This window comes from Balaenoptera acutorostrata, chromosome 19, assembly GCF_949987535.1.
Source record: "Balaenoptera acutorostrata chromosome 19, mBalAcu1.1, whole genome shotgun sequence".
Lineage (NCBI taxonomy): Eukaryota > Metazoa > Chordata > Mammalia > Artiodactyla > Balaenopteridae > Balaenoptera > Balaenoptera acutorostrata.
The window spans coordinates 51,071,381-51,085,890 of record NC_080082.1 but is presented as its reverse complement, the minus strand read 5'-3'; the positions used below and the strand labels follow the sequence as shown (position 1 = coordinate 51,085,890).

Below are 14,510 nucleotides of genomic sequence, written 5' to 3'. Positions count from 1 at the left end.
ATCTCCCTGTGCTGTGCGGCTGCTTCCCACTAGTTATCTATTTTACATTTGGTAGTGTATATATGTCCATGACACTCTCTTACCCTGTCACATCTCACCCCACCCCCTCCCCATATCCTCAAGTCCATTCTCTAGTAGGTCTGTGTCTTTATTCCCGTCTTGCCACTAGGTTCTTCATGGCCTTTTTTTTTTTTTTCCCTTAGATTCCGTATATATGTGTTAGCATACTGTATTTGTTTTTCTCTTTCTGACTTACTTCACTCTGTATGACAGACTCTAACTCCATCCACCTCATTACAAATACCTCCATTTCATTTCTTTTTATGGCTGAGTAATATTCCATTGTATATATGTGCCACATCTTCTTCATCCATTCATCTGTCGATGGACATTTAGGTTGCTTCCATGTCCTGGCTATTGTAAATAGAGCTGCAATGAACATTTTGGTACATGACTCTTTTTGACCTATGGTTTTCTCAGGGTATATGCCCAGTAGTGGGATTGCTGGGTCGTATGGTAGTTCTATTTGTAGTTTTTTAAGGAACCTCCATACTGTTCTCCATAGTGGCTGTATCAATTTACATTCCCACCAACAGTGCAAGAGTGTTCCCTTTCCTCCACACCCTCTCCAGCATTTATTGTTTCTAGATTTTTTGATGATGGCCATTCTGACCGGTGTGAGATGATATCTCATTGTAGTTTTGATTTGCATTTCTCTAATGATTAATGATGTTGAGCATTCTTTCATGTGTCTGTAGGCCATCTGTATATCTTCTTTGGAGAAATGTCTATTTAGATCTTCTGCCCATTTTTGGATTGGGTTGTTCGTTTTTTTGTTATTGAGCTGCATGAGCTGCTTGTAAATCTTGGAGATTAATCCTTTGTCAGTTGCTTCATTTGCAAATATTTTCTCCCATTCTGAGGGTTGTCTTTTGGTCTTGTTTATGGTTTCCTTTGCTGTGCAAAAACTTTTAAGTTTCATTAGGTCCCATTTGTTTATTTGTGTTCTTATTTCCATTTCTCTGGGAGCTGGGTCAAAAAGAATCTTGCTGTGATGTATGTCATAGAGTGTTCTGCCTATGTTTTCCTCTAAGAGTTTGATAGTGTCTGCCCTTACACTTAGGTCTTTAATCCATTTTGAGTTTATTTTTGAACATGGTGTCAGGGAGTGTTCTAATTTCATACTTTTACATGTTCCTGTCCAATTTTCCCAGCACCACTTATTGAAGAGGCTGTCTTTTCTCCACTGTCTGTTCATATTTTCTATTTCTTCCTGGTTCAGTCCTGGAAGGTTACACCTTTCTAAGAATTTGTCCATTGCTCATGTTGTCCATTTTATTGGCACAGAGTTGCTTGTCGTAGTCTCTTATGATGCTTTGTATTTCTTTGGTGTCCATTGTAACTTCTCCTTTTTCATTTCTAACTTTATTGATTTGAGTCTGCTCTTTCTTTTTCTTGATGAGTCTGGCTAAAAGTTATCAATTTTGTTTATCTTCTCAAAGAACCAGCTTTTCGTTTTATTGAGCTTTGCTATTGTTTTGTTTCTATTTCATTTATTTCTGCTCTGATCTTTATGATTTCTTTCCTTCGACTAACTTTGGGTTTTGTTTGTTCTTCTTTCTCTGGTTCCTTTAGGTGTAAGGTTAGATTGTTTATTTGAGATTTTTTTTGTTTCTTGAGGTAGGATTCTATTGCTATAAACTTCCCTCTTAGAACTACTTTCACTGCATTCTATAGGTTTTGGATCATCGTGTAGTCATTGTCATTTTGTCTCTAGGTATTTTTTGATTTCCTCTTTGATTTCTTCAGTGATCTCTTAGTTATTTAGTAACGCATTGTTTAGCTTTCATGTGTTTGTGTTTTTTCCTTTTTTTCTTGTAATTATTTTCTGATCTCATAGCGTTGTGGTCAGAAAAGATGCTTGATATGATTTCAATTTTCTTAAATTTACCGAGGCTTGATTTGTGACCTAAGGTGTGATGTATCCTGGAGAATGTTCCATATGCACTTGAGAAGAAAGTGTAATCTGCTGCTTTCGGATGGAATGTCCTATAAATATCAATTAAATCTATCTGGTCTATTGTGTCATTTAAAGCTTCTGTTTCCTTATTAATGTTCTGTCTGGATGATCTGTCCATTGGTGTAAGTGAGGTGTTAAAGTCTCCCACTATTATTGTGTCACTGTTGATTTCCTCTTTTATGGCTGTTAGCATTTGCCTTATGTATTTAGGTGCTCCTATGTTGGGTGCATATATATTTATAATTGTTATATCTTCTTCTTGGATTGCTCCCTTGATCATTATGTAATGTCCTTCCTTGTTTCTTGTAACATTCTTTATTTTAAGGTCTATTTTATCTGATATGAGTATTGCTACTCCAACTTTCTTTTGATTCCTATTTGCATGGAATATCCTTTTCCATCCCCTCACTTTCAGTCTGTATGTGTCCTTAGGTATGAAGTGGGTCTCTTGTAGACAGCATATATATGGGTCTTGTTTTTGTATCCATTCAACGAGCCTGTGTCTTTTCGTTGGAGCATTTAATCCATTCACGTTTAAGGTAATTATCGATATGTATGTTCCTATTACCATTTTCTTAATTGTTATGAGTTTGTTTTTGTAGGTCCTTTTCTTCTCTTGTGATTCCCACTTAGAGAAGTTCCTTTAGCATTTGTTGTAGAGCTGGTTTGGTGGTGCTGAATTCTCTTAGCTTTTGCTTGTCTGTAAAGCTTTTGATTTCTCCATCGAATCTGAATGAGATCCTTGCCGGGTAGAGTAATCTTGGCTGTAGGTTATTCCCTTTCATCACTTTAAATATATCTTGCCACTCCCTTCTGGCTTGTAGAGTTTCTGCTGAGAAATCAGTTGTTAACCTTATGGGAGTTCCCTTGTATGTTATTTGTCATTTTTCCCTTGCTGTTTTCAATAATTTTTCTTTGTCTTTAATTTTTGCCAATTTGATTACTATGTGTCTCGGCGTGTTTCTCCTCGGGTTTATCCTGTATGGGGCTCTCTGCGCTTCCTGGACTTGGGTGGCTATTTCCTTTCCCGTGTTGGGGAAGTTTTCGACTATAATCTCTTCAAATATTTTCTTGGGTCCTTTCTCTCTCTCTTCTCCTTCTGGGACCCCTATAATGCGAATGTTGGTGCGTTTAATGTTGTCCCAAAGGTCTCTCAGACTGTCTTCATTTCTTTTCATTCCTTTTTTTCTTTTTTCTTTTTTTTCCCACATCTTTATTGGAGTATAAATGCTTTACAATGTTGTGTTAGTTTCTGCTGTATAACAAAGTGAATCAGCTATATGTATACATATATCCCCATATCCCCTCCCTCTTGAGCCTCCCTTCCACCCTCCCTATCTCATCCCTCTAGGTCGTCACAAAGCACCAAGCTGATCTCCTTGTGCTATGCAGCTGCTTCCCACTAGCCATCCATTTTACATTTGGTAGTGTATATATGTCAGTGCTACTCTCTCACTTCATCCCAGCTTTCCCTCCCCGCCGTGCCCTCAAGTCCATTCTCTACATCTGCGTCTTTATTCCTGACCTGCCACTATGTTCATCAGTACCACTTTTTAAAATTCCATATGTATGCCTTAGCATACAGTATTTGTTTTTCTCTTGCTGACTTAACTTCACTCTGTATGACAGATTCTAGGTCCATCTACCTCACTACAGATAACTCAATTTTGTTCCTTTATATGGCTGAGTAATAATCCATTTCATTCTTTTTTCTTTATTCTGTTCTGCAGCAGTGAATTCCACCATTCTGTCTTCCAGTTCATTTATCCGTTCTTCTGCCTCAGTTATTCTGCTATTGATTCCTTCTAGTGTATTTTCTTTTCAGTTATTGTATCGTTCATCTCTGTTTATTTGTTCTTTGATTCTTCTAGGTCTTTGTTAAACATTTCTTGCATCTTCTCCATCTTTGCCTCCATTCTTTTTCTGAGGTCTTGGATCATCTTCATTATCATTATTCTGAATTCTTTTTATGGAAGATTGCCTATCTCCACTTCATTTAGTTGTTTTTCTGGTGTTTTATCTTGTTCCTTCGTCTGGTACGTAGTCCTGTGCCTTTTCATTTTGTCTGTCTTTCTGTGAATGTGGTTTTCGTTCCACAGGCTGCAGGATTGTAGTTCTTTTTGCTTCTGCTGTCTGCTCTCTGGTGGATGAGTCTGTATAAGAGGTTTGTGTAAGCTTCCTGATAGGAGAGACTGGTAGTGGGTAGAGCTGGTGTTGCTCTGGTGGGCAGAGCTCAGTAAAACTTTAATCCACTTGTCTGCTGATAGGTAGGGCTGAGTTCCCTCCCTGTTGGTTGTTTGGCCTGAGGTGACCCAGCACTGGAGGCTACATGTTCTTTGGTGGGGCTAATGGCAGACTCCAGGAGGGCTCCTGCCAAGGAGTACTTCCCAGATCTTCTGCTGCCAGTGTCCTTGTCCCTACGGTGAGCCACAGCCACCCCCTGCCTCTGCACGATACCCTCCAACACTAGCAGGTAGGTCTGGTTCTCCTATGGGGTCACTGATCCTTCCCCCTGGGTCCTGATGTGCACACTGGTTTGTGTGTGCTCTCTAGGAGTGGAGTCTCTGTTTCCCCCAGTCCTGTCTATGTCCTGCAATCAAATCCTGCCAGCCTTCAAAGTCTGCTTCTCTGGGAATTCCCCCTCCCGTTGCCAGACCCACAGGTTGGGAAGCATGACATGGGACTCAGAACCCTCACTCCAGTGGGTGGTATAATTGTTCTCCAGTTTGTGAGTCACCCACCCAGCAGTTATAGGATTTGATTTTATTGTGGTTGTGCCCCTCCTACCGTCTCATTGCAGCTTCTCCTTTGTCTTTGGATGTGGGGCATCTTTTTTGGTGTGTTCCAGTGTCTTCCTGTCGATGATTGTTCAGCAGTTAGTTGTGATTCTGGTGCTCTCGCAAGAGGGAGTGAGCACACGTCCTTCTACTCTGCCATCTTGAACCAATCTACTATATATGTTCTTTACAACCACTCATATCCTTCTGCCATGGATTCAGCTCCCAATTTTCGGTTGATGGCTAACAAATTCTCATCTCCTTTCTTCATACCTCCAACTGCATAGTGGACATTTCCATCTGGAAGTCCTATAGAAATATCAAATTTTGCATGTTCAAATTTTCATACCTCTCCTCCTTCCTCCAGCCTTATTTCTCTTCCTTCCCCACTATTTCCATGTCCTCTTTCTTACTAGATCACACAATTGCTTGGACAGGTTCTGAGCCAGTTACCTATGTATCATATCTATGTCATCTCTGTCACAGCCTAGTATAAATCAGTGACCACTATTTCCAGCTTCCTGAATAATAGATAATGAATTCATCAGTTTGCTGATGCAATAATTAATATACTTCTACAGGATATTTCTATTATGGTATATTTTCCCCTATAGTATAAATACAAAATTAAATAAATATGTAAACCTGATATATGGTATCTGATCCCTGGATGCTAGCTAATTGGGTTCTTACATGTTTTGACCACAGTGTTTAGTTTTGATGACTTCAAATTGTCTTTTTACAGGAAACAGTAACATTTAAGGATGTGGCTGTGGACCTCACCCAGGAGGAATGGCAGCAAATGAAACCTGCTCAGAGGGACTTGTACCGTGATGTCATGCTGGAGAACTATAGCAACCTAGTCACAGTGGGTAAGGGTAGCTTTGCAATTTTACACAGAATTCTTTTCTATCTTTGAAATGTGTGAAGACTTCAACTTGCCAGATGTCTTTAACTAGCCTTCCCTTTCTTCATTTGATTGTATGTGCTTGTCTTTAGGGTAAAGGCTAATTACTTTGTCTCACTGTGGAAGTTCCTCCATCCTCATCTTTTATAGGCCCTCAAGTCCCCAGGACTCAACCCAAGATCTGGATGGTTGTCTCCAACATTAATACCCAAGTCCTTTGTTGTCTCTCATCATAGGCTGCCAAGTCACCAAACCAGATGTGATCTTCAGGTTGGAGCAGGAAGAAGAACCATGGGTGGTAGAAGAAGAAATGCTTGGGAGGCCCTGTCCAGGTGAATAAGTGAAAGTGCAGGTCTGAATGAGAAAGACACATGACAGTTGTTCAGGGGGTTGATAGCATTTCACATTTTCCAAGATTCGCTTAAGTCTTCTAGAGTGACAAGAGGTATGAATGCCTTGGATTATGGTGACACTTCCAAATACTGTATTGGAGCTATCTTCCTTTTTTCAAATTTTAGGTACCAAAACTTCCCTAGTTCATTTACAGCATTACTTTCAAGATTAGTGTCCCTCTCTATGATCCTTAAGCTCTCTCTTTCCTTTGTGTTCATAGAGTTTTTTCTTATGCATTCAATATTTTGTGGATGTACAGTATTTTAAAAACATATTTGTTTCAGAGTTAGATTCCTTTTCTTTCTATTTTGAAAAGCCTCAGATTTGTTTTGTAACAATACTCACACTTTCCATTGTACTTCACAACTCTCACAATCCCACATAGGTTTAAAAGTTTCTGGCTTACAAATTGTTACCTCCTTCCTGCTTATTCACACCTTTCATTCCTTTAATTTTTTTGAAATATAATATATGCACACTTAGTTAAAAAATATAAACAGTCCAAAAGATAACATTGAAAAGTAAGTCTGTCTCTTACCCTTGACACTCAGTCCCTTTCTTTTCCCAGTTGAGTACACTTCTTTTTTCAGAGTTGTGCTGGCTATCCTTTTTTTTTTTTTTTTAATTTTATTTACTTATTTTTGGCTGCGTTGGGTCTTTGTTGCTGCGTGTGGGCTTTCTCTAGTTGCGGCGAGCAGGGGCTGCTCTTCATTGTGGTGCACAGGCTTCTCATTGCGCTTGCTTCTCTTGTTGCAGAGCATGGGCTCTAGGCGCATGGGCTTCAGTGGTCGTGGCACAGAGTCTCAGTAGTTATGGCTTGTGGGCTCTAGAGCACAGGCTCAGTAGTTGTGGCACATGGGCTTAGTTGCTCTGCAGCATGTGGGATCTTCCCGGACCAGGGCTCAAACCAGTGTCCCCTGCATTGGCAGGCGGATTCTTAACCACTGCACCACCACAGAAGCCCTGTGCTGGCTATTCTTGATTGTTTATTTCACCATAAGTATTTTAGATTCAACTGTCTCTTTCCAGAGAAAAACCTGCTGGATTTTTTGTTGGGCATGTGTTAGAAGTATAAATTAACTTTCGGAGCACTGACATCTTTATAATGTCGAGGTTTTCTAGCCAAGAACATGTTCTCTGTCTTTGTTCAGATCTATCTATTTTTGTGTCCTTCAGGAATGCTTTCCAAGGTTTCCTTTATACCTTTTGTAAATTTCTTACTAAGTTTATACCTAAGTAATAGACAAGAGAAAAAAATCAGTACTAGAAGAATTGGAAAGGACCCTATAAAACCATCTTTATTTATAGATTAGAAGATATATATCCCTTAAAACACAAGAGAATCAACTGCAACAAATAGTAAGAGAATCCAGTGATATGGTAGGGTATCAAATTAACAAATAAAAATCAATAGTTTTCATGTATACTTCAACAACCGAGTAGAAGATATAAGGAAAAGGAAACCACATTTATAGTCATAACAATATACATAAAATACTATTCTGGGCATGGGCTCATGGAGCTTATAATTTAGTGGGAACTGGAGTCCCTGAGGTTTTGCAAACAAGCAAATATCTTTTTTTTAAAACCTTTATATTTAGTTGAGAGTTGGCTGTGTATAAAATTCTTGAGCCATACTGTCTTTCCTAGAGGTTTTGTAGACAGTTCCCTGAAGACTTTAGATAGTCCTCTGCTGCCTCTTGGCTTTGAATTGTTGCTTGGAGAAATCTGAAGTCTGATTGTTTTCCCTCATAGGTGAGTTGATTTATTTGCCTGGATGCCCATAGGTTTGTTTTTCTTGAAAGCTTTAGAGCTTTATGAGGCTTATTGATCAGTCAATATCAGTTTTTCCTGTAAGCTTGTATATTCATGTTTTTTGATTCTTGTAGTGTGGTATAGATCTGAATACTGGTTCCTTTTATAACTGTCATTCCTCATCTTTGAATAAGGTTATTTCCTGCTGGACCCACTATTTACAGAAGGAGAGTGCTGGAGATTGTCTAGAAAAATACTCTTGAGCTAGAAGGAAGCCTCTGTTGCTCGTATTGGCTTCCTGTGTCATACAAGGTTTGGTGTTAAGAGTTGGTTTGCCCTTTACTTCTTCTGAATCAGAGATTATTAATTGCATGCTTCCTCTAGCACTCAGTATCTCTTCTACCCTCCTATGCCAACATCCTGCTTATACAAGAATAACGGCTATTTGCATCTCCTTGTTTAGCTCTGCCTTCCCTACCATTTGACAGGGCCAGAAGAGGACCATTATGTTCCTGCCACCATGCAGTCTTAACACATCTGGATTCCATTGTTGTAAAAAATGACTCATTCATTCTGTCCACAGGGTGTGCTTTCTGTTTTGGAGAACTCTGTTCACCATGCTTTCTGTCTAAGATAAGAAAGAACAGCCAGTGTCTCGGTTTCTTCCCTACCTGGTTCAGTCTACCCTCTGGTCTTCCTTATACTCTGGAATTGGAGTTTACTGTCTTTTAGTTTTATTGAAGATATATTTTCTTTTCTGTTTCTTCTTCACGTTTGCAGAGAGGAGAGGACACAGAGATGTTTAATTCCACCATATTGAAACAGGAATTCCTCTTCTATATTTGATCCTGTGGATCACCCTTCCTGGAAATGTCTTCTTTTCTCTAAAGAATTGTGATTTCTCCTCAGTTCCTGTTTATTTTTTCTTATTCCTTTATGAACTGTGTTTTACATGACTCCTTTTCTCCAGCCCTCACTGAGCATTATCCAAAATCGTTCTAAATTACATATAGACTCCTTTTTCCTTTATGTACCTTCATGATATAGATGTGTTCATGCCTTCAAATCAGTATATAACTACAGACTTTAAATTAATCCTCTGTTTTTCAGCCCCACTCTTATCCCTGCCTTTTAAGTACCTAAATCCTCCAATTTTTGAGCTTTTCTAGTGTTCTGTTGTCAAATCACTTTGTTGTTGGACATTTGCATCTTCGTAGCACAAAACTTGAATTTCTTAGCTAAGCTATCAGTTGACAGTTTTCTTACCCTTTTGCCTTCCATTATTTTGTTGAAATGTCTTGTTTACCCTTCTTTTTAGTCCTATTTCCTTTGTTCTTATGGGTTTGAATCTTTATTCTTTTACTGTCATTTCAATGGAATTTTAAGAAGTGGGAGAAATAAACATATACATTCGATCTGTTTTGTTTAACCACAAGTGTTAATTTTATCCTCTAGTCATTTGACTTGCTATCCAGTCATTTATGTGTTTGCCCTTTCATCTTAATTATTCTATTCATTTTACTGATATCTGCATTGTATAAGTATGTTTTGTAAATCAATCAAAGCAGCTTGGGCCTATTAATGGCAGTTTTCTCTCCATAATATTATCTATAGGTGTTAACTTCTCAAATCTTAGAAACTAGGGACATTTGCACTTTGGATTTCTTTCATATTGGGAGACTATAGCCTATATCAAAGATCAACCCCACTTTGGCAAATTTCTGAAATGTTATCAATAATGCAGTAGGAGAAAAATTCAAAAGTTATAATTTTTGGTCCTCCATTTTAGAAGTTTGGGAAGATGATGAACAGATCAAGGAGCAGCAGGAAACACTTGTGAGGAAAGTCACATCCATCTCCAAGAAAACTCTAATTAAGGAAAATGTCATTGAATGTAAAAAAGTTGCAAAAGTATTTCCTCTGGGCTCAGACATTGTTACTTCAAGACAAAACTTCTATGAATATTATGACTCATTTGATAAGGGTTTTGAACATAATTTAGACTTACTTAGTTATGAGAAAGGCTGTATAAGAGAGAAAAATTATGAGTGTAATAAGTATGGGAAACCATTTTACCATTGCTCATCCCATGTTGTAACCCCCTTTAAGTGTAATCAGTGTGGACAAGACTTTAATCATAAATTTGACCTCATCAGACATGAGAGAATTCATGCTGGAGAGAAACCGTATGAATGTAAGGAATGTGGAAAAGCTTTCAGTAGGAAGGAAAATCTTATTACACATCAAAAAATTCATACTGGGGAAAAACCATATAAGTGTAATGAATGTGGAAAAGCTTTCATTCAAATGTCAAACCTTATTAGACACCAGAGAATTCATACCGGAGAAAAACCTTATGCATGTAAGGATTGTTGGAAGGCCTTCAGTCAGAAATCAAATCTCATTGAACATGAGAGAATTCATACTGGAGAAAAACCCTATGAATGTAAAGAATGTGGAAAAGCCTTCAGCCAGAAGCAAAATCTTATTGAGCATGAGAAAATTCATACTGGCGAGAAACCTTATGCATGTAATGAATGTGGTAGAGCTTTTTCTCGAATGTCATCTGTTAATCTACATATGAGAAGTCACACAGGGGAGAAACCTTATAAATGTAATAAATGTGGAAAAGCCTTCTCTCAATGCTCAGTATTTATTATACATATGAGAAGTCATACAGGTGAAAAACCCTATGTATGTAGTGAATGTGGGAAAGCCTTCTCTCAAAGTTCATCCCTTACTGTACATATGAGAAATCATACAGCTGAGAAACCCTATGAATGTAATGAATGTGGAAAAGCCTTCAGCCGGAAAGAAAATCTCATTACACATCAAAAAATTCATACTGGAGAGAAACCTTATGAATGTAATGAATGTGGGAAAGCTTTTATTCAGATGTCAAACCTCATCCGACACCAGAGAATTCATACTGGTGAAAAACCCTATGCGTGCACAGTATGTGGGAAAGCCTTTAGTCAGAAATCAAATCTCACAGAACATGAGAAAATTCATACTGGAGAGAAACCCTATCATTGTAATCAATGTGGAAAAGCTTTCAGTCAGAGACAAAATCTCCTTGAACATGAAAAAATTCATACTGGAGAGAAACCGTTTAAATGTAATGAATGCGGTAAAGCCTTCTCTCGAATCTCATCCCTTACTCTTCACGTTAGAAGTCATACAGGGGAGAAACCGTATGAATGTAATAAATGTGGAAAAGCCTTCTCTCAGTGCTCATTACTTATAATACATATGAGAATTCACACTGGTGAGAAACCCTTTGAATGTAATGAATGTGGGAAAGCATTCTCTCAAAGAGCATCCCTTTCTATACATAAGAGAGGTCATACAGGTGAGAAACGCCGAGTATACTAAATGAATAAAGGCCTTAAATTCAATCCATGCTTTACTTAACTTTAAAATATCTTGGCATAGTCTCAAAAAATGAAAAAGATCTTTATGAAAAAATTGTAAAGCTTTATTGAAGGGCAAAAGACTTGAGTAAATGGAGGGAAATACCACGGATGTAGATGGAAAAACCCAATATCATAAAATGTCTTTTCTCCCCAAATTAATCTATGGACCTAATATAGTTCCAAACATCTAACAAGAATTTTCTAGGATTTTTACCAAATGCTTCTAAAATCCATATGAAATAAAAGTCTGTGGATTGCTGAGACAATATTGAATAAGAACAGAGAGGACACACCTTCTACCATATACTACATGTATTATGAAGTTATGGTCATATAATAGTGTGTGGCATTAGAACATTAATGGATAAATAAAAAGGTTTTACAGAATAGAATGCCTAGAAGTAAATGAATGAGTATATGCCAACTTGTTGTATATTAGACATGACATCGTGAATCAGTAGAAGAATGACGGCCTAGTCAATAAAAACAGTTGGAGTATTTGAATCTCTATATTGGGGAAAATAAAATTACATACAACCTTACAACATATAAAGAAAAAGAATTCCAAAGGATTTGAACACTGAAATGTGAAAAGCCAAACTCTGAACTTCTTGAAAGGAAATAACAGGATATTGTCTATGACTTTGAGGCAGGGAAATATTTTTTAAAAGGACCCTGCCATTCCACTTCTAGATATACATCCTAAAGAAATTCATAAATATGAATAAGAAATATATATATATATCTGAATTGAAAACAACATATATATTGAAGGGATAATGGATGAATAAAATGTGATATATTCAAATAATGGAATGGTATACAGCAGTTAAAAGCAATGAGCTTGGTCTGTATTGTGTAACATGGTTGTTATCTAAAATAATGTTGAGTGAAAAAAAAATCAAGATCCAGATGAAACATACCATATAATAACATTCATGTAAATTGGAGTGAAATCATTCACAAAGAATAGAACTATGTTTTTATTATTGAAATATGTATGTAAAACTATTTTAAATGGATTAAAAAGGACACATACCAAATTATTGACAGTGTTGTCTCTGGCAGGAGATTAGGATTGAGGGTGTTGGTCAAAGGGGGCTTTTAGCTTTACTTGTAATTTTTATGCCTTAAAAAAAGATGGGTAGCATATAAAATAAATCTTAAAAGTTAATGATACACAATGGTGATATGGATGTCTTATCTTAATAGTGTTTTTGTACTTATTTCTCAGGATTTATGGGCTAGGGGAAGCCTATACCCAGAGAAGAAAATGTTACAATGGATTCATGTGTCCTATCAGGTGCTGAACTATTTTGTCAAAAATATTTCCAGAAAAGTAGTAATTAAAAGTGATAGTTCTGTTTACTATATAATATGAAGTTAACATGTTTTATCAATCCCGTGATGCTTTTTTTCCCCACATTTTCACATTTTGAATTTAGAACTCAATTTTCAAGCAAGTATATCTTAGATTCAAGGAAGTATATTATTATTTATTAAAAATTTGAAAATCAGAGGGCAGTGTGACAAATCAAATATGATTTTATTTACTATTTTAGGGCATCATCAAGGTCTAATGATCCCTACTCTCTCAATGTGTCTTGCATTATTTGGCAACTGACTTGTTGGATTCATAGCTAATAAGTTAGTAAGTTAGTAATATGCTTAGAGTCATTGTGGAGAGAAAAAGATTTTCCTGAGAAATTAACTCTACAATATTAGTCTTGCACTGTAAGTTTCCATACAACCAGCATAGGCATTAATATCATTGTTAATTATTATAATATTTTGAAACAAGAAAGCCTTTTATAGGCCATTTTAAAATTTTAATTAATTAATTAATTTAATTATTTACTTGGCTGCGTCAGGTCTTAGTTGTGGCACGCAGGATCTTCACTGAGGCATGTGGGATCTTTTGTTGCAGTGAGCGGGCTCCAGAGCACACGGGCTTTCTAGTTGTGGCACTCAGGCTCTAGAGCGCATGCTCAGTAGTTGCAGTGCGCGCCATGTGGGATCTTAGTTCCCCGACTAGGGATCAAACCGAACCCACGTCCCCTGCATTGGAAGGAGGATTCTTAACCACTGGACCACCAATCCCAAGAAAGACTTTTATTTTCTTGAGGTGGCCATAAGCAATTATGTAAAATTGCTTCACTCTTCTACAACTCTTGTTTTATGTATCTATCTAGTTTTGGTTGGAAGCATTGGTGGTCTAAGACCCTGAGCAGTAATAAGAGTTTCGCTAAAAGGATCTCATTCTCTGTAACAATACATGAATCACCCCTTCAGGTAATTTTTTTTTTTAATTATACCACCTCTACAATATTACTTGACATACAGAAAACCATTAGTGCCTTTTTTAAAATGTGATTAGGATTGGCGATGTTGTTCAAAAGGAACCTTTAGCTTTGAATGTTTGAATATCAGCCGCATTTACTTTGAAGCTGATTTCACAAAACTAAATCCTTCTCAAACTAAATTTATGAAGTACAAGCATGAATAATGTCAGTTTTACTTTTATTAGCTATTTCTGAAGACTGACAGTGACTTATAATTGTAAATAGCAGGTGCTGATTTTTATAAAATCAATAACTTACCAAAACTTAAATATCTAAATGAGTGTTGTAATTTCATAATCTCTTCTTTCATAGCTTTTGTGCTGAGTCCAATTTTGCCAGCACACTTTTTTGTAGACTTCCTTTTTTTTAAAAATAGTTTTCAAAGTTCATTTGTTATATACATAACAAGATCTGTATATTTTTAGTTGCAAAACTTTTTTTGGGGTATAAACTGTCATTTTTCACTCTGATTTTCTTCTTTTTTAAATAATTAATTAATTTTTATTTTTGGCTGCGTTGGGTCTTTGTTGCTGCATGCCAGCTTTCTCTAGTTGGGGCAAGCAGGGGCTACTCTTCGTTGCAGTGCACAGGCTTCTTATTGTGGTGGTTCTCTTGTTGCAGAGCACGGGCTCTAGGCGCACGGGCTTCAGTAGGTGTGGCACGTGGGCTCAGTAGTTGTGGCTCGCAGGCTCTAGAGTACAGGCTCAGTAGTTCTGGCACACAGGCTTAGTTGCTCCACAGCATGTGGGATCTTCCCGGACCAGGGCTCGAACCTGTGTCCCCTGCATTGGCAGGTGGATTCTTAACCACTGTGCCGCCAGGGAAGTCCCCTGATTTTCTTCTTCATGTTTTTTATTTTTATTTTTGTTTGTTCGGTTTTTGCCGCACCACACAGCTTGC

General features: G+C 37.3%; 1 protein-coding gene across 11 annotated transcripts in view; it reads left to right on the top strand.

Annotated features, from left to right (window-relative positions):
• The window catches only part of ZNF568 (zinc finger protein 568), a 41,255-nt gene extending 28,941 nt beyond the window's left edge, over positions 1-12,314 (top strand). For 10 of the 11 annotated variants that reach the window (XM_057533302.1, XM_028165080.2, XM_028165082.2 and 7 more), the window contains 3 exons: positions 5,543-5,669; positions 5,941-6,036; positions 9,642-12,314. In XM_057533302.1, the coding sequence (XP_057389285.1) occupies positions 5,543-5,669; positions 5,941-6,036; positions 9,642-11,227 (1,809 nt within the window). In that variant the 3' untranslated portion in view covers positions 11,228-12,314. The remainder of the gene's footprint in view (positions 1-5,542; positions 5,670-5,940; positions 6,037-9,641) is intronic. The other variant, XM_007165210.3, reaches the window with a different exon arrangement.
• The last annotated feature ends 2,196 nt before the right edge of the window (positions 12,315-14,510 follow it).